At 28.3% G+C, this 23,709-nt stretch overlaps 2 protein-coding genes across 6 annotated transcripts in view; one reads left to right on the forward strand and one right to left on the reverse strand.

Annotated features, from left to right (window-relative positions):
* LOC105428574 (BRISC complex subunit FAM175B) overlaps positions 1–23,709 on the forward strand; it is a 29,484-nt gene that overhangs the window by 2,836 nt on the left and 2,939 nt on the right. Inside the window, exons 6-8 of one of the 4 annotated variants that reach the window (XR_016139878.1) lie at positions 178–499; positions 799–3,053; positions 6,777–7,409. Coding sequence is in view for 3 of the 4 variants with exons in the window: in XM_089079728.1 (XP_088935854.1) it covers positions 178–499; positions 799–1,202; positions 6,777–6,846 (796 nt within the window). In the remaining variant the exon portion in view is untranslated. Of the gene's footprint in view, positions 1–177; positions 500–798; positions 3,054–6,006; positions 6,032–6,776; positions 7,410–23,709 lie in introns of those variants that run through there. The other 3 variants (XM_089079728.1, XM_089079732.1, XM_089079736.1) reach the window with 3 other exon arrangements.
* HPS1 (Hermansky-Pudlak syndrome 1 protein) lies at positions 7,555–11,903 on the reverse strand. 2 transcript variants are annotated; one of them, XM_089079695.1, is made up of 8 exons: positions 11,601–11,903; positions 11,132–11,400; positions 10,441–10,913; positions 9,682–10,314; positions 9,211–9,326; positions 8,663–8,776; positions 8,330–8,418; positions 7,555–8,094 (listed from the first exon to the last, which is right to left on the reverse strand). In XM_089079695.1, exons 1-8 carry the CDS (start codon positions 11,715–11,717, stop codon positions 7,917–7,919), a joined length of 1,989 nt encoding a protein of 662 aa, XP_088935821.1. In that variant the 5' UTR covers positions 11,718–11,903; the 3' UTR covers positions 7,555–7,916. The 2 variants fall into 2 exon arrangements, with proteins under 2 accessions (XP_088935821.1, XP_011639248.2); XM_011640946.3 differs by having other exon boundaries at positions 9,211–9,349; positions 9,687–10,314; positions 11,601–11,756.

Here is a 23,709-nt window from a genome sequence, read left to right on the forward strand (position 1 = left end):
GTGCGTGCGTGCGTGCGTGCGTGCGTGCGTGCGTGCGTGCGTGCGTGCGTGCGTGCGTGCGTGCGTGCGTGCGTGCGTGCGTGCGTGCGTGCGTGCGTGCGTGCGTGCGTGCGTGCGTGCGTGCGTGCGTGCGTGCCATTTATTATAATTTAAATAACGCAATTATATATTATTTAGATTAGATGTAACAAGGATAGATGGATTAGATTCGGCTATGATTATCCAAAAAGCTGCTGAACAGCATTTAACATCTCTTATCCCGAAAATTTGTGAATCTGACATGGAAGTAGCTGAATTGGAAAGGCAAGTGCGCGAACTAAGAGATAAGATTGCAGCGCAGCGATTGACCAGAAAAATGAGAGTGAATGGTGAGATCTATGAGAGAGCTTCTAAAGCATACAGGGAAAATTGCCTTTTAGAAAAAATAAATTTCTTGACGAAAGATGAGATGAAAATCAGTGATGACATGTGTCCCCAAAGGGAGTACATTCCATCTTGCGTATGTTATTTTTGAATAAAAATTTGTATTAAATAGAATATCTAAAATCAATTATATATATTCTTTCAACTTATGAATTTTTAATTTTAAATTCTTTATTAAAATTTTTGATAAAGACATGCTTTCCTGTTAAATATTTTATTAAGATTAAGATTATTATATTAGATTACTAGTTTATTATTTATTTGGAGATCAATTTTATATAAGTTCAAACTCCAAAACATACATTAATTTTAATTTTAATAAGACATTGTCAAAAATAAAGAATTGCATTAAATGATGCCTAAAATATCCTATAGGCCCAGCCAATTATTTCTAGTAATCGGACTCTGTGCCGTAATACTGCTGCTTGCATTGCTAAAAGCGTGAATCAGGAAAAATTTCGCCGTTTGGGACGAGGCATTCCGCAGGAAGAGAATAACCAGCAACAGGACACGCAAGTCTTCTCTTTTTCCGATAACGGGCGTCCCATTCCAGAAATTGTCACTGAGTCAATCTGCCAGGAAAACAGTGAAACAGGTGTAGGTAGAGGCAGAGGTAGCGGTCGAGGTAATCCCGAATTCGTACCGGGAATGAAAAAAGTACGGCGTAGCCCAGGCACATCCCAGATGCATTCTTTTCGAGAGAGAAGTATCACTCCAGAACAGGATTTTTCTAATGCTGAATATTGTGCTGCCGTATCCCTTAATTCTCCTATTCTCAGGTGAGGAATTAGGAACACAGAAAATAAATAGGGAAAAAAAAGAAAAAGAGAGAGAAAAGGACAAGAAGATTAAAGTATTCTTAAAAAATGGGAAATAATTGGAAAACAAAAAAATTAAGAAAACATTTTTTTTTTTAAATTATCTAGTTACATTTAAGACATTAGGGATTTGTAAAGAAAAAAATTTTCATAAAATTTTCTTTTTACAGAAATAAACGAATTTTACAGATATTTCTCTTTAACTCTTTTGTTACGAATATTTTAGCCGACTTCTGTATATTGCAAGTGATTATAGATAAATAATGCTTACATTTTGATGTATTATGATGGTCAAATAATATGATATATAGAAAATTAGTTATTCAGCTTTTTGACTATACAGGATTTTTTTATTTTAATATATCATCTTTTATATCTATGCAGAGTAAGGCTGAATCAAAAATATGTTTAGACGAAAGTTTTAGAATTTTAAGAGAAATATATAATAGTACTCTTAATTTGACATTAGCTGTTTGAAAATTGCATGAAAATTGCCGTATTTTTTCTTTTTATGAAATTATATAATTTTTTTTTACGTAATATTCCTCTCTAGAAGTTATGGATATTCTAGATATAAAAATATATTAAAATAATGTTATCAAAAAAGAAATAGTTTATGAGATATTTTATATTTTTATTGTGATATAAAATATATATATATAAACTTCATTTTTTATGTAACTGTAGTTTAAGGCTCTCTCGCGACGCGACATAGATTGTGTGATGTCACAGGCGAGAAATGATATGTAAAAAGTTTTTTGCGTCATAGTTTCATTTTATACTTTTCTCTTAAAAACATGATATTTTTATATTCTTAAAACTTTTAAAAAATATTAGAAAATAAGATATCTCCAAAATAATGGTCACTGTTCAGCTATCAAAAACAATTAGATCTAATGATCTGATGATTTCTGATAGCTAAGCAATATACCATTACTTCAAGAATTATTTTACACTTTTACATGATTTATTGGACAGATATCTTACTTTATGGATATTTTTTACAAGTTTTAAGAAAATATCATGTTTATGAAAATATCATGTTTTTAAGAGAAAAGTATAAAATAAGGCTATACACAAGAAACTTTTTACATGTCATTTCTCGCCTCTGACGTCACACAATTCATATCGAGCTACGAGAGAACCGAGCCTTATATCAAAAATAACTAAAAGAATCATTAAAAACATTTTAATTATAAAACAATTATAAAATGATGATCTTTACATAATCTTCAAACAATTATTCAATGTCAACCAATAATAATACTATCATATATTTTCTAAAACTTTTGTCTGAACTTATTTTTGATTCAACTTTAAGTCTAAAAGATAAGGATAAAAAAATGCAAAATTAATATAAGCATTCTATTTAAGTAGAGACTTTTAATAAGTTGCATTTCTTATGGAAAATCTTTCTAAGAAAATCAAGTCAGAGATATTCTCTCTTTCTTTCTAATAATAGGTTTTTTATTACAATGCATGCCAAAGTCAAATCATAATTTGGTAATTATTTAAAATACTCCCCTCACCTGTGATTTTGATGAATTTGGGCTCAATCGACGCTTCGAAAACTTCACACCCAATCCTTGCATTGGGATCTTTGCTAATCTTTCTAATCTAGGATCTATCATTTTAGTATATGATAGACTCATTAATTTAGTAAAGCAAAAGATTATGTCTTCACTCCCAAACCTTGCGTAGGAGTCTGCCAATCTTTCTAGGATCTATTTTCGAGAGAAGTATCACTCCAGAACAGAATTTTTCTAATGCTGAATATTGTGCCGCCGTATCCCTTAGTTCTCCTATTCTCAGGTGAGGAATTAGGAACATAGAAAATAAATAGGGAAAAAAAAAGAAAAAGAGAGAGAAAAGGACAAGGATTCTAGAATCATTTTAGTATATGATAGACTCATCAATTTAATAAGGCAAAAGATTGCATCTTGCACTTTGAATATATCAATACTTTTATTTTTAACACTTTTTTAGCGCTGTATCGAGTCGCTAAAACAGATGACAGATTTTCTAACCAAAAAAGTGATCAACTTTAACGCTTAATATCTCGCGAGGCAGACTGCCGGATTTTTTTTATCAGATTCTTTTATTTTGAGCGAAACCGCGTCAATTGAGCCCAAATTTGTCAAAATCAGAGGTGATGAGAGTAAACCCAAATTTGTCAAAATCAGAGGTGATGGGAGTATTCTAAATAATTACCGAATAATCATGCGTTTCATCCATCTTACGGCTCGGATTTTTCGCTGCAGCCATATTGATTTATGACGTCAGACGAGAAACGTAATAATTTTGTTACGACATATATTTATTTTAATTGTCTGTCCGGATGGAGAGACTGGGCAAGCCCAGCTATATGCCTTCAACCTTAACGGTTATATGACACAGGTCCTCTCTTTTAATCCCTGTTGTATTTAAGCATCACATGAGATTTTTTCCTCTTAATCCGTGTATAAGTTTTCACAAGAAACTCAAAAATTGTGACACAGTATATAGGGCGAGAGTAGGGTTGCTATCCGTCCTCTTTTCCCCGGACACTGTCCTCTTTTTTAGAGCGTCCGGGGACGTCCGGGGGGATTTTTTGAAAGCATCCGGAATAATTATAAGCGTCCGAGGTTTCAAGAAATCTTCTAAATATTTTTTGTTTATTTTGTTTGATTCCTTTCGCATTACTCTGCATTACCAAATAGTACAGATATTACATAAAAGAGTTAAAATTTTTTAATTTTAATACCTAATAAAACTTAAATTAAACCTATAATAAAACTTTATTTTAAATCAAAATAGTCTGTATTTATTTAGTATTCAGTTCAAATTTCTCTTTGCTCTGAATACTAATAAACAATTAGATGTGAAATAATAATTCATTTATTGTTCTAATCAATTTTATTAATTTAAGTGCATTTTTGTCCGGGATTGCAATCAAAATGTCCAGGGTTTTTGGCTTGTAAGTCCTAATTTTGAAAATTTTAATATGGCAACCCTAGGCGAGGGCCAAGTTTGAATCTCCTTATTATGAGTTCGAACGCGTTAAGCACTGAGCCTAATTATGAGTTCGAACGCGTTAAGCACTGAGCTACACGTGTTGCGACATATAATTTTATTCAAGGTTAAAGAATAACGTGTTACTTGTAATGCCGTTACCGTCACAGTTACTCTTTGGTAACGAACCGATAACAACGTTACTTTTTTTTAGTAACTGTAGTGGTAATGTAATTACATTTTTTCAGTAACGAATTTAACAATTACTTTTATCATTACTTTTTATATTTTCAATTTATGCTAATTTATAATCTTTGTATTTAATGTTCAATCTTCGATATTTATAGTTTGTTATTATATTTAAAATCGCCTTAAAAATAGTTTATCGTAAATCACAAGAACAGATTTTATAAATACCGTCTTTTAAAAATTTGTAATAAAAGATTGAGGATAGAAAAAAGTGTAGATTTGACTGTATTTATGAATTTAATAAAAGCCACAATCTTTTCTATTTGCATTTTGAATATTTTAAAATTTATTTAATTTTTAATTTTTCTAAATTTTTTGTAGTTTTGTAAATTTAATATAAAAAGTTTTTATATTGATATGTTAACAAAAAATGTAAGAAAAGTTAATTTTTTATTTCATCTGATCTTGTTTTAGTATTAAAAATGTAATGGAAAAAATAATAAATCGTTTCTTTAAATAACGATAATGAATCACTTGCGAAAATCAGTAATAATAACTAATTACCTTTTTGATTCGGTAACCAGTAACGATAACGAATTACTTTTAGAAAATAATTTTCTCAGCCCTAATTTTATTTTTTTAGTTTTCCTTAAAAACAATTTCGTGAATCTTAAACTTGTAAAATGTATAAACTGTCAGACATCTGTCTGATCTGTTACATAGAAATGTAAAATAATTTCTGAAATAACAGATTATTTTTCAACCAAGATCTAATGGTTGATCAACTATGATCAAATGGCCATGGCAACTAAGCATGACTTTATAAGGACAGTAAATTCTTTATGGTAATTCTTTAACTGTTCTTTTGATTTATTTTTTTTCCCAAAACTTGATTTTATTCTTTATTTTAACAATATCATGAGAAATTTTTTTCTAATTGTCATATTAATGAACGAATTTTTGAGGAAACCGACAAATTTATTTTGTTATACATTCATCACAAAAATAACATTAAAATTTTTTATTTTTATTAAAAAGTATATTTTTTTATTAATTAACCTTATTATGTTTTTAATATTTTCATTAAAATTTTTTATATTTATTTTTATTTTATTAAAATTATTTAGATTTGTTCCAATACAATCGAAAATCCTCATAAAATTTCAAACTCACAAATCTGCACACTATCTCATTTTAATGTGCTGAAAAATTTGTAATATACAAACTCTTATGACTCTTAACAGTTATAAATTGGTTTGTGGCAAGCATGAGGAAACAGTCTTAAAATTTTCAGGTTTATCTTTTATTTTTTTTTAAGAAAATATGATTATAAGCATGGTTGAAAAATAATTAGTTACTTCAGGAATTGTTTTACAATTGTTTTTCTATGTGACAGATCAGACAAATCTATCATATCTCAATTTCCCGTATATTTCACAAATTTCAGAATCACGAAATTATTATGTTTTTAAGGGAAAACTAAGAAATAAAGTTATATATCGCAACGAAATTATGTCATTTCTTGCCTATGATATAAAATCCAATTGGCTGTCCGAAAGAGCCAAATCTTAATATTTACTTTCAGCAAATGCTGAATACATTACTACTACTACTACTACTACTACCACCACCACCACCACCACCACCACCACCACCACCACCACCACCACCACCATCACCACCACCACCACCACCACCACCACCACCACCACCACCACCACCACCACCACCACCACCACCACTACCACCACCACCACCACCACCACCACCACCACCACCACCACTACTATTATTGTTACTACTATTATTGTTACTACTATTACTATTATTGTTATTATTATTGTTGTTATTATATGGTATATTATTATAATTATTTATTTAATAGATATTGCTATTCATTGCGTTTTTTGTCTGTTTTACTCGGAAAGTTATAGTTAATAGTATATTGTGCTTATATAAACATAGCTTTTTTTATTTTTGTTTAGTAATGTTTATGTTAATAACTCTTGCAATATACACAAGATAAATGATTTTAATAATCAAATATTGCAAAAGGAAGCCATTTTGCATCTTTTGCAACACTAGAAATGTTAAAATGTTAATAACATAATAATGTTAAGATTAAAACGAATCATCATATACATATATACATATGCTCATGTGCACACACATATGCACATATGCAAGCACATATAAGAATATACGTGCATTCCGGTTATAATGCGATCGCATTCATAATCGAAATTTGATCGTAGCAAAAGGGTTAAATTTTGATAAAAAGTAGATAATAGATAATGAAATGGCATTAATATAGAGTAATTATTGTTCATCCCAACAGTACTTATTTTATCCTAGGTCTTACAGCCAGGTAACAAAAAAGACAAATCTGGATAAATCCAACACGATAGCGTCATTAGATATTTAAATGGAGAAAAATATTCTGGAAAATATTCTGGAAAAATCGATTTTTAGAAACTCTTTCAACCAAATATTCAAAAATTTGAAAGAATATAAGGAAAAAAAGAAGAAATTCTAATGTTACAAAAACGCAGAATCGAAAAAAATTGAAAAAAACCATAATATTAAAAAGGAAGAAAAAAATTTCAGAAGAATTAAGAAGAAACTATGTTAGAATTTCTTGAGATAAGAATATATTTACTCGGCGATAAAAAACAGTTTTTCATATCAATTCTATTTATAGGTGCCTTAAATTTCGTAAAAAATTCGAGAAAACTTAATTAAAGGTTTAATAAAAGATTAATTACACATTTTTTTTTATTTTATGTTTGTCATTTGCTTTATATTGTTTATTGTGCCATTAAATATCTGTATAAAGTTGAAGATGCTTCATTATAAAATATGTAAGTTTTCAGTTAGTATACATTGATTACTAAAGATTTTTGTAAATAAAAAGCGCAAAATGATTGTTATTTCATTTTGTGTTGTATAAATAAAACAACTAATAACAATAAATAATAAAACTAAGAATATTCTAATTGATCAAATGGAACTAGACCTATTCATTACAACAATAAGCAACAATTTTAAATAAATAAAAGTTTTCCGTTTGTCGTCATTATTGATGGTATTATTTTATATCGATTAATATGAAAATATTAAATTTAGAATGATATATTTGGAATTAAGCACTTTTATTGTATTTTTTGAAAATTTTGATAAAAATAATTTTATAAAAATTAACGAAAGAAAAAAAGAAAAATAATATAAAAAACAAGTATCCAAAGATAGTGGAAGTATATAAGAATCTAGAACTTATGTATCACAGAAATTCGAATGTCTTTTAATACGTATTAGATATTAGATACTATTAAGTAACAAGCTTCAGCTTCCGAAAAGAAAATTCAAAATTTATGGAAAGTATATGGACATTCAAAGTTAAAAAAAATAAGAAATATTGAAATTCAGAAGATTTAGAGAATAAAAAGTTAAAATTTCATAGAATCAATTAAAAATTTTTACTCGAGGAATGCAGTTTTAGAATATATCCGCAAGATTGTTCGGTACTCCGATAACTTCCCAGATAGTGGCTGCCAATCTGCGAGAATGTTCCAGGACGCAAATTGATGTAGTTAGTCCTAAATGCACGCAGTATAGTTCGTAGATGCGTATTTTATCCGGTGAAAGTTTTGGAAAACATGTCTCAGTTAGTTTTCTGTACAAAAGATAAATTAGATGTTTAAATCTTTCGTGATGCATTATATGTTTTATTAATATAATACTACTTCAATATTTTTTTATTATAAATGATAAATTATAATAATTATATATTATAATTATATTCATATACTATAATTATATAATAATTATATTAAATAATATATTTACATAAAAAAACTCAGTATGCAATAAAGAAATTTTTAATTAAAAATTATAGCTTATAGTACAACCTGTAATAATCTCCGCAAAGTATACCTGGTATTGGAAAATTTTTCATGATATAATTAAGATAGACTTTACATTTTGGTGGTGAACATCCCTGTGTAAAAATTAAAAAGAATTAATACATTAATATAAATACATTAACTTTTGCATATCCATATATTATATTTTATATGCTACATCAATATAAAATATTTTAGGATGTATTTTTATTAAATATGCATAAAATTCATCTATAAAATATTTAATAAATAATAGACAATCTATTAATGACTTTATTTATATATTTATTTTACATTTATAATTAAATATATTTAAATATATTAAAATTGCATACATACGGAGTTGTCTTCAAACCAGAGAAAGTATGAATAATTGAATGTAGTATCCTTCCACATAACTGATAAATGACCCTCTTGTAAATGCATTCTGCTTTGCTCAACCATATTCCAAATCTACATACACATACACACACACATATATATATATATATATAAATATTTCATAAATTTATTCTATTTGTAATTATATTAGATTTTGTTATCCATAAAACTGCCATAAGTAAAGATGATTTCTCTAATGTATATATATTATATTGTTTCCCTGTTTAAACCTGTTAAAAATTTATTATGTAATCATGTACAATGTCATGTGCGCGCGCGCGCGCGCGCGCGCACACACACACACACGCACGCACGCACGCACACATAAGTATAATTAAATTTAAAGAATTAAAATTTTGAGATAATGCTATCTCGAGAATTTACACACACACACACACACACACACACACACACACACACGCACGCACGCACGCACGCACGCACACATAAGTATAATTAAATTTAAAGAATTAAAATTTTGAGATAATGCTATCTCGAGAATTTACTTTTTTCGTTGTAAGAGCGAGCGTTTCCATGCTTGTGAAATCTAATGTAGGTGCCACAAGTCTATGAGTAGTCCTATCGATATAGATGAAATGTACTAGACCTGGAAATTCCTCAAGATATTTGTTGATTGTTAGGGAAGTTCTTGAGAAAAAACGTTACATTAAGGAGACATATTATAAATAAATAATAAACAATATTAATCATTAGATCATTGCATATTTTTTATATTGAAAATTTGTATATAATTCCTAAACAGAGAATTTAGATTCTTAATAATGTATAAGTAAAGTTTATGTATAATTAATGCATAAGTAAAATTTTGTGTATCAATATATCCGTTTTTCTTCCATTATAACACGATTTTCTTTATGTTAAGATATATTTATAAAGTTGAAAATGCAAATTTGACGATGTTTTGAAAACTAATCAAGAAAAGTCACAAAATAGTGTTCTTAAGTTGTTTAAAAAAGGATATGATCCTAACGTGAAATTCTTTAGAGCTTTGACTTTCAGGAAGTCAGTGAAATCGTTTAATTTTTGTCTCACGAGTCTGCCAATCGTCGTTAAAACATCAATTCCTTGTTTCAGGAAATTCCTGTCGAAACAGGTCAGGCGCAATAATTCCTTTAGAGTTTCTACAAAGCCAGAAGTATTGGCTTCGATTTGTAAGACTACTTCGGCTTCTCTGAAGCGCATAAGATCACTGTATTTTTTTCGGACAAAGTCCCATTTGTTCTGCAATCTCTTTTGACACATATCGACATCGTTTCCGATGTTAGAACGATTCTTTTTAATTCCTTCCAACACTTTTTTAATCGCTGTATCAAGATTCTCGAAAAATGGCTTTAATTCATCTAAGTCTCGTTGAAATTGCAGATTATTTATCAGATTTAAATAATGAAAACTGTCGCATAATCCTGAGGAAATGGAAAGATTTGTGACTTCGATGATTGTTATTAAGTTAATAGAATCTGACAACTCAAAGATGTGAACTGTATTGGCTGTATAGTTATGCTGACAACCAAGAAAAAGCAACTGGCTGTATAGATCATCATTAATCAAGAATGAAAAACCTTCATTCATAGAAGATTCCCTGGAACCTCCTACAAATTAAATTAGTTTAAATTAAATTCATTTTTTGTTCAGTAAAAATTTTTTAATTATACCAAATTATTTATATATATATATTTATTTATTAACAAAAATAAGTAACTAATGCAGAAACTTACTGAAAAGATCTGTAATATCCTCTGAGGTAGGAGTGGTTAATTTAATTCCAAAGCTTAGTTTTGTTTCATCGTTTTTGGAAGTATTATTCTCTGGTAACAAGATATCACTATCACAGCAATCATCATTGCTTTCTGATTGATCACGATTCCGCTTTTTATTCACAACCCAACACAGAAGAATCATCAATAAGATGTCTGATGCGAATAGGTCATGAGCATTTTTGCTAGAATAAAGTGACAAGAATTTGGAGCCCACCAGTAACAGCACATGTACATTATTAAATTCAGGCTGTGAACTCTTCAACTTGTCATAGGCATCGTGCAATATCTTGAGAACTGAAGATGCTACTTCTGCATTTACGGACAACTGTTCTACTGCCTCTGTCAATATGCTTTGTTCACAGTTTCTTAAATTAGACCATGCGTCCAACAAAGAGGATACTAGATGCATCTTTTGCCAATTAGTTTTCAGTCTGTAAAATTAAAATTAATCTAACAAACAATTATACTAACTAAAGATTAACAATTATTTATCAAGATATAATTATTATAGTTTATTAATAGTAATAAAATCATTGTATTTAATAATCATATTACAAGAAACAGAAAATAAATGGCTTTTTATAATAGATGTTGAGAGACATATCAAAAGAAATTCTATTATATTAGTATACTAATTATATATACTAACGTTGCAACGTCTGGTCCACATACATGTTGTACAATGGATATACATACTCCTAGTGTACGTTTCATGAATTCTACTTCTTTCATGGCAATATACATGAAAGTATAGCCAATGTATTCATCAAACACGATGTTAGTTTCATCTTGGAACTTCATGGAAGTATAGGAGTTTCCAAACTGTGAAGCCATTACATGTTGTGAAGTAATTATTGGTGAAAACAACTGCATTATAATGTTAGGATTTGGTATAGAATCTTCCAAATCTGTGATATCCTACAAGAAGTTTATAGTTACTTATTAACAACTAATATTGTAATTTATTTCATTTAAATTGTCATATTTAAACATCATAATATTTTATTAATAATTTATTTGCTCTTTCTTTCTGAAACATTCAAAAGAACTTTTATAAAACTCCAAAAGGTTATAAACACAAGATCAATCATTAGCTTACTATTAACGAAACCTACTACCTTATCATCAAGTAATCCCTGCGTCCTCGCCAGTTTTAAGATATGATTTGTAAATTTTTTGTTGCATTTTACAAACAGCACGTCATTCAAGTGGTCAAATATTAATATAGCTCTCATCTCGTTTCTATTACTTAATATATGATCGTCACGTATATCTCTACAATATAAATAGAATTCGTTTTTGACAGATTATTTCTATTAAACATATAAATACTATACTATTTATATATTGCTTATTGTTTATCTCATTCAAACGTTTGGAATGTTTTGATATTATGTCTTCGATTGACTCCAACCACAATACTCCGATCAATTTCAACATCGAGAAATTTACCATTCATCGATATCTTCTTCTAAATATCAAAAAGAAATATGCAGTATAACGCTCTCTTGTCCGATTTTTTTGTAATTTTGTACATTTGTATATTTTCATACGTAAAATATATTCTAAAAAGAAAAGTCATCGCTAAAGTTCCATTTTTTTAATGTCAAAGTTTTTGATATCGGTAAGTTAGAAAATGATAATTTAACAACAATATATAGTTGCACGTACTTATTTGCTTTATTATCAAAAACATGGGTTGAATTCCGTAAAGCGTATATGCTGTTATGTGCAAGTCGCGATGTAATATGAAGGAATAAGAAATCAAAAGGGAACTGTCTTAAGGGGAGATTCTGGTCTAGAAGCTTGATTTTTAGGCTATCTTCATGAATTTTTTCTGAAAAATTTGTAAGGTCTATTCAAATCAGGGTTTCTGTTACATATTAGTATATATTTCAAGTATCTTTCAAAATTTTTTTATTGTAATATTCCAAAGAAATAAGCCCTGTATAATAGTTTTTGTGAGATTGTGAAAAAAATAAGGCGCTGCATGATGCTCATGAACTGATTCTGCTTATCTGAAACAAAAAAGACAAGAAACAAAGAGATTCTTAAAGCATATGAGTCTGGCTATCGTCTGACTCACACTGAAGTCAAAATGTTTATTATTATTTTATAGCACTGTTTTACAGCACTTTAAAGATAAAAAAATTTCGAAAAAATCGGAAAATAATTTTTAAAATGGTTATTTTATTTCTTTCTAATATTTTTCTTTTATTACGAGTCAAATGATAGTCAAACTCATATGCTTTAAAAATCTCTGGTTTTTTTGTTTCAGATGAACAGAACAGCCGCAATCATGGGCACCTTGCAGCGCCTTATTTTTTTCATGATCTCACAAAAACTTATACAGGGCTTATTTCTTAGAATATTACAATAAAAAAATTCTGAAAGATACAAGATACTTGAAATGTGTACTAATATGTAGCAGAAACTCTGATTTGAATAGACCTTATGAATTTTTCAGAAAAAATTCATGAAGATAGCCTAAAAATCAAGCTCCTAGATCAAAATCTTCTCTTAAAGATTGAACTTTATTTTCACGCACGATACACTTGACGAGAATTGAGATGTTTCCGCTTCGAGTGTTTGACGAGAACTGAACTTCGTGTTCAAGAAGGATCATCGTCCAAGTTGATAGGCGATATTTTCGTTAATGTAATAACCAATTTATAAAAAAGTAAAAAAAGTCGCCAAGTGTACGCGCAGTGTGTATGTGAAAGATTACTACAAGTTTACGCGCAGTGTGTTTGTGAAAACTTAAGCACATATCTTTGCATTAAAAATCCAAATATTACAAAATTATGTCATTACTGATATTCTTACTGATATTCAAATAATATATAATACTCACCTGTAATAATATGTATTATTTTTATAAAAGATTTGATTAAAAAGTGGCACCAAGTTATAGTTATAAAAGGATTACTTTTTAATGGAAAAAAAATTTTTCAATTATTGATCAAAATTATATCTTCTTAAAAAAATAAAAATAAAATTCAAGATTCATATTTTTCCACTTGAGAACTTTTTATTTTATTTAAGTTTATATTTACAAAATTACGCAATCTTATGTCTAATGTTCGTATAGTATATAATATTCAATTCTAATATTTGTATAAAAGATTTGATATCAAAAAAGTGGCGTCAAGTTATAATTACATTATCTGGAATGTTCAATTTTTTTAAAAAAATAAGAATAAAATTCGACACACATCTTTGCATTCAAGAATTTTTCTATTTTAATTCTATTTTAAAATATTAGATTACAAAATTGCGTAATTATTTCTATAAAAAACATGAAAATGGCCCAAACTTTTAATCCTATAAAGTAGAAAAGAAATTTTACAAAGATGAAAAAAGATGTTATTAATCTAAAATTAATGTCAATTTATAGTTGCCAAAAGATTTTATTGAATTGTTGTACTTGTGTTTATATAAAAATAAAATATAAAAGAAAATCTGATGTGTAAAAAAAAACGATGTACAAAAACTTGGCGTGCTCGGATCACATTAAAACATGTACATACACACTTACTGTATTACATTGCACACTTACTGTACTACTCTTACTGTTTATCTTTTTACATTAATAATGTAAATATTACTTTTAAAAATATTTATAAATAAAATTTTTTATATAATTTATTAATTTATTAATAAATTTATTAATTAATATTAAAACATGCGTTCATATTAGATAATATTCTAATAAAAAAACTCTTAAGTTTCTTGCATTATTTATGTAAAAAATGTTCCATTAATAATTAATTATATATTTCATTAATTTTATTTAGTTAATATTGAAAAGAAATATCATAGTTCAATATTATTATTAAAAATAGTTTTGATACGACCCAGACGCGTCAAGTTTTTGTACGTTTTTTTTTTACACAGATTTTCTTTTATATTTTATTTTTATATAAACACAAGTACAACAATTCAATAAAATCTTTTGGCAACTATAAATTGACATTAATTTTGGATTAATAACATCTTTTTTCACCTTTGCAAAATTTCTTTTCTACTTTATAGGATTAAAAGTTTGGGCCATTTTCATGTTTTTTATAGAAATAATTACGCAATTTTGTAATCTAATATTTTAAAATAGAATTAAAATAGAAAAATTTTTGGATGCAAAGATGTGTGTCGAATTTTATTCTTATTTTTTTAAAAAGATTGAACATTCCAGATAATGTAATTATAACTTGGCGCCACTTTTTTGATATCAAATCTTTTATACAAATATTAGAATTGAATATTATATACTATTCGAACATTAGATATAAGATTGCGTAATTTTGTAAATATAAACTTAAATAAAGTGAAAAATTCTCGAGTGGAAAAATATAAATCTTGAATTTTATTTTTATTTTTTTAAGAAGATATAGTTTGGGACAGTAATTGAAAAACTTTTTTTCTATTAAAAAGTAACTTTTTTATATAACTTGCCACTTTTTGATCAAATCTTTTTTACAAATAATACATATTATTACAGGTGAATATTATATATTATTTGAAATATATTATCAGTAAGACGTAATTTTGTAATATAATATTTGGATCTTTGATGCAAAGATATGTGCTTAAGTTTTCACAAACATACTGCGCGTCAACTTGTAGTATTCTTTCACATACACACTGCACGTATATTTGGCGACTTTTTTTCCTTTTTTATAAAAAGTAAGTTTATTGTGATATATTTATTTTGTTGTGTTAAGCATTTTATAAATATATATATTTATATATATTTTCATTTTTGATCACATGATTACATTATAACATGATGATAAATCCTGTACAACTGTATATGTCGGTGATACATAAAAAAAAATGGAGAAACTGTAAAAGCTTTTGCAAATAAAAATAAGGTATCAATAAAATTAAATATCGACAGACATTATAAAAGATGACACAATTCTTTATTATAAAATTATGATTGCCCTTAATAAATTTATTATATATAATATATAGAAATAACTTATATGCAATGAAATATAAGCAAATTTAGTTTAAAGTAAACTTTTGTACAAAAATTATTTATGAAAATTTCGAAATATATTATGTAAAATCTGCATCTATATTTTACTACTTATTATATATTTTTACTTAAACTTTTTTGTAAAAATAATATATAAATATTCATATATAAATATCCATTCGTTCGCTCTCGTATCGCTCTTTCACTATCTCGCTTGCTCTTTCGCTATCTCGCACGCTCTCATATCGCTCTTTCATCATCTCGCTTTTTCACTGTCTCGCTCGCTCTCGTATGCGTACATCATTCCGAAAGATTGATCGCTAGCGCCGCTGTTTCAATATCAATCTCAGTGGCAAACCATAGCCCATATGGATGGCGATAATAATAATGATGACAATAATAACGACGACGTTTCTTAAAAGTAAATTTCTATAGAATCAGACTTTGAATTGTAATATCTCTACTCACAGGACACGTAGAAGAAAATTAAAAATACTTTTATTATATAATTTAAACCTAAGCTATCGATTGCGCCTATTCAGAAGGCCTTGATCGGATCAGTCGTTATTGAGATCCGATAATCTTGACACTCAGCAACTCGCAGGCTCGCGACTGGCCAAAGAGATATGGCCAGTCTCGCGCTCATGAAGCTCTGATGCTTATACTTGGCGATGAGTCACGACCGTGTTTCTCGATAATGCAACGAGTTTTGATACAAAGCATGGTGATTAGAAGAGTTTTCTAAAAGAGAAACAACGTGAGAATTGGAAAATGTGTTGATATGTATTGAGATGATTTGTTTGGATACGACTAATAATAAAGTAATAAAGTAACAATCCTTTCCTAACAGCACGCAACATACTGCGAATCATCCTATTTTTGTACTGCTTGTACTGTGATTATCTGTAACGTACTGACAAGGAAAGTATCGGAAGTGTCCCCGTCCCCCGATTTTAATGAGCTTCGAGTATGTTAAAATATGGACAAAAATAAGAGACACATATTTTTTTTTATCTGTTCTCGAACGTTAAGGGGATGAAACTACCACTTGAAAAAAATCGGTTTTTTTTTTCCTGAATAAATATTGTTCAAACCGTTAAAGATATCAAAAACAGTTTTAAACAAAAGTTTTATAGCTGCAAGTGCACTTTACAATGACGTATTCGAATTTTTCAAAAATGTTATATTTTCGAGCTTCCCAATCCCTAATTTTCAAAGTTTGTAAATTTTTATAAGAATATGAATTCAAGAGCATTTTATACTGAATACAACGGCATAATAAAGTTATTTTCCGAAATCACATTTTTAGGAAATGAGCGAAGAAATACCTCTATATACGCGCTCCATATTCATCTCATATTCATCTCATACCGCGTTGGTTGCGCGGGACAACATTAAAGGTGAATATGATGCAGTTCATCAGTACTGTATCAATGCAACAATAATTATTGAAATAAAGGCTTTTTTATAATACTATAATAATGAGAACAATAATAATAGTAATAATGATAGCAGGTTTTGTTAAATGGAAGTCAAATATTTTTGATAATGTATTAGAAAAGATACGAAGCACTTTGGACATTTAGAAACAAGTTACAAATAAAGAAATGATTATAAAATATGATTTATTTAATTTTATAAAATATGATTTATTTAATTTTGGTCATACGGTAGTTATTGCAATGTTATGGTAGCTATTGCAATATTATGAATATATTTTATTGATCAACATTTATATTTCGTGTCATAATGTCTTATTATCGCAACGCTACGCAAAAAATATATTTGCTGAGGCATAGTTTTATTTGCATATATTATTTACATGAGCATTGTTTGCATGAACGTTAATATAAAAGAATGCAAATCGCAACGAATTCACAGTTTTATAATTAATTTCATTCTCTAAAGTATTATCGATCGATACAAATGAGAGATACGAGCTTAATAAATAAATATGTACTTAAAAAAAAGTTATAAAAATTTTTATTGATTTTTAGTTTAGATTTTCATACATTTTTTATTTTATTAATTATTTAAGTTGAAATTATAGTTATTTATTTTAATTAATTTAAGAATTTTTTAATCAATAATTTATTAATTTTGATAATATTTTTTAAAGATTTTTAGACATAATACATGATCTATATATTATACAAGATTATTCATCCTTCTTGTCCAACAAATTTTTTGTAAAATAATCAGTTGTTACAAAGATACATTAAATTCATTATAAATTAGCTGTTTAAAGTAATTATTTAAATAATTAACATAAAATGGAAGAATCATTAGATTTTCAAACCGCATTTGATATACTAGATGTAGAAAAAATAGAATTCACTGTAAAAAAAAATGTTATGTAATATCGTCGATATATCTCGGTAGAATATATTATATAAAGAAAAGCAATTGAATTTTGAAGAAGTAGTAAGACAAATTCAAAAAGAATTGAAGGAGTGAAACAAAGGTTTCGAAATTTTTATCAAAATTTCATCCGATGCGTATGTAAACAATATATGTATTATAGATAAAACTACATCTCCACAAATTTATTTCTTGCATGGAGTTGTGATAATAAGATACTATGAAATATAAATGTTGATCAATAAAATATATTCATAACATTGCAATAGCTATCGTAAGCACTGCAATAGCTGTCGTATGACCAAACAAAATTAAATAAACGATATTTTATAAAAATAATCATTTCTTTATTTGTAACTTGTTTTTAATTGTCCACGGTACTGCATACATTCTTTGATATATCATCAAAAATATTTGAATATTGTTTAACAAACCCACTATCATTATTAAGATTATGCTTATGATTATTATCAATAAGAGGAAAGAGAGGCCAACGAGCGAAAACGAAATGACAAAAACAAATTCGAGTAAACAATATTTGTAAAAACAATAATTAGCAATGTCACCTTCAATATAAATTTGATATTGTACATTTCGACTTCACGGAGCCTTCTTCAGCAATTTTAACAAAAGCGATAAAAAACGAAAGGAAATTGTAAATGCATAAAAACTGGTTCGCTGAATCAAATGAAAGTAACTCTGCTAATTGTGTTATATCTACAATAAATATTGTTTATTCGAATTTATTTTTATTATGACACTTCATTTTCACTTGTTCACTGGCTTCTCTTTCCTCTTGTTAATTTATACGAGCTGTCTGATACAATTTTGTTCTGATGATTATTATTATTATAACAAAAAGTATTTGAAAAGTGTTGTAGCTTAACTTTTATTATTAGTTGTAGCCAGACCTACAACTAATAATAAAAGTCTGCATAGCAACAAAAGTAGTCCGCATGAATCTCGGAAAAAATCTTTCGAAAGACGACACAAATGTGTGATCGCCGAAATTGCAATTAGTCTTTCGAAAGACTGCAGAAACGCATCGCGCGAGAATATTGCGAAAAGCCTATCAGCAAATTTGATGATCGAATCGAACGTGATATTGATCAATCAATATCACGCAATCAATCGACGCAACCGAGCGGAATGCTGATCGGGCAGTTTATATAATCGGTTATACAAGGCGAAATAAGGGAGAGTCGAAATTATAAGTCGTGCGGAATCAATATTATAAAAGTCGGGCAAGATATTACGGAATCCCGTCGTGAAGCCGCGAGCCATATTATCAGCATCTCAGGTGTCACTCGGTCATCGGCCGCCAGAGTAACGCGAGACGCGCCGAGCCGCTCGACGACGCGTAAACGTGTGTAAAATATAATCATTATAATATCAAATATTTGTACGCTTGTTAAAATAAATCAATTAAAGTAAAGAAAGTGTGTGTTAGTGATTTCAAGAGAACCCTTACATTCCTTTGATCTTGCTCGGAATTCCAATTCCTTAAGCTTGGCGAACCCGACTATCCCGAATATTAACGTCGTAGCCCATCCGGGATACAACAAAAGTATAAAACAAGTATTAAAAAGGTATTAAAAAGTTCTTATTTCAACAATTATTGTTATACTAATACTATACTTACGAACTGCATCATATTCATTTTTAACGTTGTCCCGCACAACGCAGTATAAGACGAATACGTATGGAGCAGGTATATAGAGGTATATCTCGCTCATTTCTTAAAAATGCGATTTCAGAAAATAACTTTATTATATACCATTGTATTCTCGCAGCATAAAATGCTCTTGAATTCATGTTCTTATAAAAATTTAAAAATTTTTTAAAATTAGGGGGAGAGGATAGGGGGGCTCGAAAATATAACATTTTTGAAAAATTTGAATACGTAGTCGTAAAGTGCAGCCGTAAAACTTTTGTTTAAAACTTTTTTTAATATCTTTAATGGTTTGGACGATATTTACTCAGAAAAAAATTTTTTTTCAAGGGGTGGTTTCACCCCTTAACATTCGAGAACGCAGATAAAAAAAATATGTGTCTCTTATTTTTGTCCATATTTTAACATAGCTCGAAACTCATTAAAATCGGGGAGGGATACTTCCGATACTTTCCTTGTGAGACCCACGCTAGAACATCAGTGACAATATCATTCGGTTTTCTTTCGCACACGTATAGTCTCAGGATTTACGCAGCGATACATACGCTTTTTCATCTCATGCGTATATTCTCAGGTTATACAAAAATACAGAAATGATACGTACGCCTTTCTATCGCGTGCGTATATTCTATAGATGTAACATTTGTCACAAAATATTAATATTATCGTCATAAATATATCGTCATTTAATCGTTTTTAAGCCATTTTTAATAAATAAATAATGAAATAACATTATTAATTACTATCTTTCTTTAATTAACTAATTTAACTATAACATATGAACTATAACAAATAAGAAAAATATTTTGCATATTTAATACAATTATTAACAAATTCATAAACAAGTAAACAAAATATATATAACAATTTATAAATAATTTTCATAAGAAAAATGATTCTCATTAAGCATAATATATTCACGACTTTATATATGTAATTAAATTATCTATAAGAATTACTTATGCAATCGAGATTTTAAAATTGAGACTGTTTATACGACAATATAGTAACATTTATTAATCAGATCTATCATATTTTATGCCAAGATTCTGTATTTATTTATATCATTATTTCAGTAGCAGGTTTCATTCCAATATATAGAAGTGAAGCAGCACCGAGCTAGGATCCCAAGTTGGATGGATGATCATTTTAGAGACATGCGATGGTACCAAGATAAAAAATGTTTTAGCACTTTCTCTTATTTTTTTTTAAATTTTTTCATTTTTTTCACTTATTTTCCGTAAGGGGTATCACGTATATTATAGATTTTCAATACTAGCAATCAATATCGAAATGCAACCATAATCTACTGAAAACTTCTCGTTTTCATCCTTTTCTAATATCCTTTCCTAATACTGTCATCATTTGCTACGAATATTCGCGACGAAATTCCATGGAAGATGTTACATAGGACATAGGAACGTACTTAGAACGTACTTAGTCGATCGTAGTACGTATGAGAATATTCTGAGATCGCAATATACACATTGCGATCTTCTCAGAACATACTCAGAATGTACGCGTGCTGTTAGGGTTATAACAATCACGAAGTGAAAGTGTGTCGGGATAACCGTTTGGAGTCTATTGGAAAGTGTCGGGTCCTATTTATTGAGAAAAAGAAAAAAGAATGTTCAAAACTATTTTAATCGGGACATTTAAAATCTACTCGATAAAAGGAATAAGAAAAAAGGTTCTCGAATATCGAATTGCACGTAATACCTTCTCCCTTAAATTGAAGATCCTTCTTGATATTTCGTAAAATATATTCGAGTTTTGCAGATGTAATCAATCATATTATAATCAATTTGTATAACTTAATAATAATATTCCGAATATGACAATACGGTAATTTAATTCTAAGGTTATCATAACATATTGATACATACGCAAAAGAAGTTAATTATTTAGTAGTTTAATGTAATCATATGCAAATATTACTTATATATGTACGTCGCTTACAATTAACGTTAAATTAAATTTGAGAATCGATCATTACGAGAACGAGATCGGAGTGTCTCCGTATTTCTTTTGAATTCTAAAATTATACTATCTTGGGAGTTCATTATCTTCGGTAGGTATCGAGATAAATGTAACTACCTGCCAAATATTATTTTGTTGATAGCGGGTGTTAACATTATTATTGAAACATTTGTAGAAATATTGAGTACAATCTTTTTTTGGTACGCAACAATGTGAATAAATTTGCTTATTAATGAACATTTCCCTATTATATAATATATAGAATAATTAGACCGATACTAATATATAATATATAATAAAACTATCCAGTTACTTTTCGATAAAATGTTTCTGTACGATGATGTTTACCTAATTCTTCCGCTTCTCTATAAATTTCGTCTAAAGCAGTGCTTGCTGTTTTTAACAAATGGACATCTAAATTAGGAGTCTTGCCAATATTTAATAAAGAGAGATCTGAAATACATTATGTTTCTTAAGGTTTTCGCATAATTTGCTCGTATTAAGTTTAACATTAGATCTTTCTCAATTGTATTAATAATTCCCGTTTTTCGACTACGTAACAGAGCATTGTCTGAAATGACACCGCAATTCGCTGATAATTTAATAAGTCCAGTGGAAAATAATTTGGAAAGTTTATCGCGGTTTGTTATCCTCGCATAAAATATGAAGAGTTTCGTTTCGAGGGGCAGTATATAACCATGAATTTATAGCTTTTAACTGATACCAAATTGTATTGTGAATTTTCATTACTCGGACTATCGCATTTTTTTAATATACTTTCTAATCTAGCAGATTTTAATAATTCCGATTCGCAGTTATGAATCGATGAAATTTGATATAATAAATCCGTTTGTTTACAAATCATTACATTATTAATCTTTTTACATTTAGATACATCATGTTCTGTTAAATGAGTATACAGTTGTTTATCGGATCTAAGACCTAAATAAGTATAAATTGGATTTATGAATGCATAAATACCCCTCTCATTCTACTTGAGTGGGATTGTGTAATATAAAGCGAAATCTTTTTATTCAATTAACGACATTTCTATTACATAAATTAAACGATGATTTTTATAAAATACGCTAGATGTCGCTAACATCTACCAAATTCATCTAGTAAATTCATTAGGTTTTAAGGCTACAGGCAATCGCTTATCATCTAATGCATATTGAGTTACTTTTAAATTATCGAACAATTCTTTTGGTGAAAATATTTTTGGATGAATCAAGCCTCGACGTGCTAGTAATATGGCATCTGTTAATATTTCTAATTCTAATTTGTATTCAAGCATCATTTCTGAACATTCTATGAAATATGAATTAATTTTGATATCTGTACATCAGATAACGTTTTTGTGTTTTTCAAAATTTCTTTATTAAATGTATTTAAGTTAAAATTTATTTCCTTAAATTTCTGTTTATTTGCCGTAAAAGCATCCGAAAAAGTATCAATTGCAGATTGAATAATACTTATTTGTTTTTTATATAGATTCGTTAATTGTGAGTTATTATATACTAGATCTATTTGTTCATTATAATGATCAGCATCGGATGAATTTAGTGTACCAAAAAGAATTTTCGCTATTTGACCAACAAAATAAAAAACGCCTCGTTTGGATCTATGTTTGAATTCATTTACATCATCGGCTCGTTCTATTAAATCGTTAACGGTTTCTCTATTAATTTTTAAACTTGCTACTTTACATTCTAAACGTTGTAATTCCCCCTTTATAAGGGGGGAGGGAGGGATATTAATTCATATCTTTGTACTTTCATGATACGAAATATTATATGAAAACATTGCAGCGTCTAGAAACTCAATTATTTTGATGCTCATTAATATAAAGTTTTAAGTATTCGGCTAATACATGATGAGAACGTTCTAATGATCCATTTGATTGTGGATGATAAACGTTAGTATTGATTTGTTTTATTTTAAAAATTCTAGCAACTTCTTTCATTATTTCTCCAGATATTATATATATTATTACCTTGATCGGATAACAATTCTGCAGTGAACCAAAAATATAAATAAATTTATTAATTATTATATTAGCTACAGTTATAGTATCTGATAATGGATATGCTGTGTAAAGCTTTGTCAATTGATTTTACGTCGTTAATATATATTTATTCCCAATTTCTGTTTCCGGTAGAGGTTTTACAATGTCTATCGCAACTTTTTGAAATGCTTCGCTTGGCGTATCTGTAATTAACATAGGAGCCTT

The sequence above is a fragment of the Pogonomyrmex barbatus genome, unplaced genomic scaffold (assembly GCF_055798465.1).
Source record: "Pogonomyrmex barbatus isolate J1 unplaced genomic scaffold, ASM5579846v1 scaffold1, whole genome shotgun sequence".
NCBI classification, from domain to species: Eukaryota; Metazoa; Arthropoda; class Insecta; order Hymenoptera; family Formicidae; genus Pogonomyrmex; species Pogonomyrmex barbatus.

Coding starts and splice junctions, on each gene's coding strand:
- HPS1 (XM_011640946.3), bottom strand. CDS start 11,717: ATGAGAGCTATATTAATATTTGACCACTTGAATGACGTGCTGTTTGTA. Junction 8,777..9,210: donor TCGCTCTTACAACGAAAAAA/GTAAATTCTCGA, acceptor ATGTGTATGTAG/ATTTGGAATATGGTTGAGCA. Junction 8,419..8,662: donor TCTGGTTTGAAGACAACTCC/GTATGTATGCAA, acceptor ATTTTTACACAG/GGATGTTCACCACCAAAATG.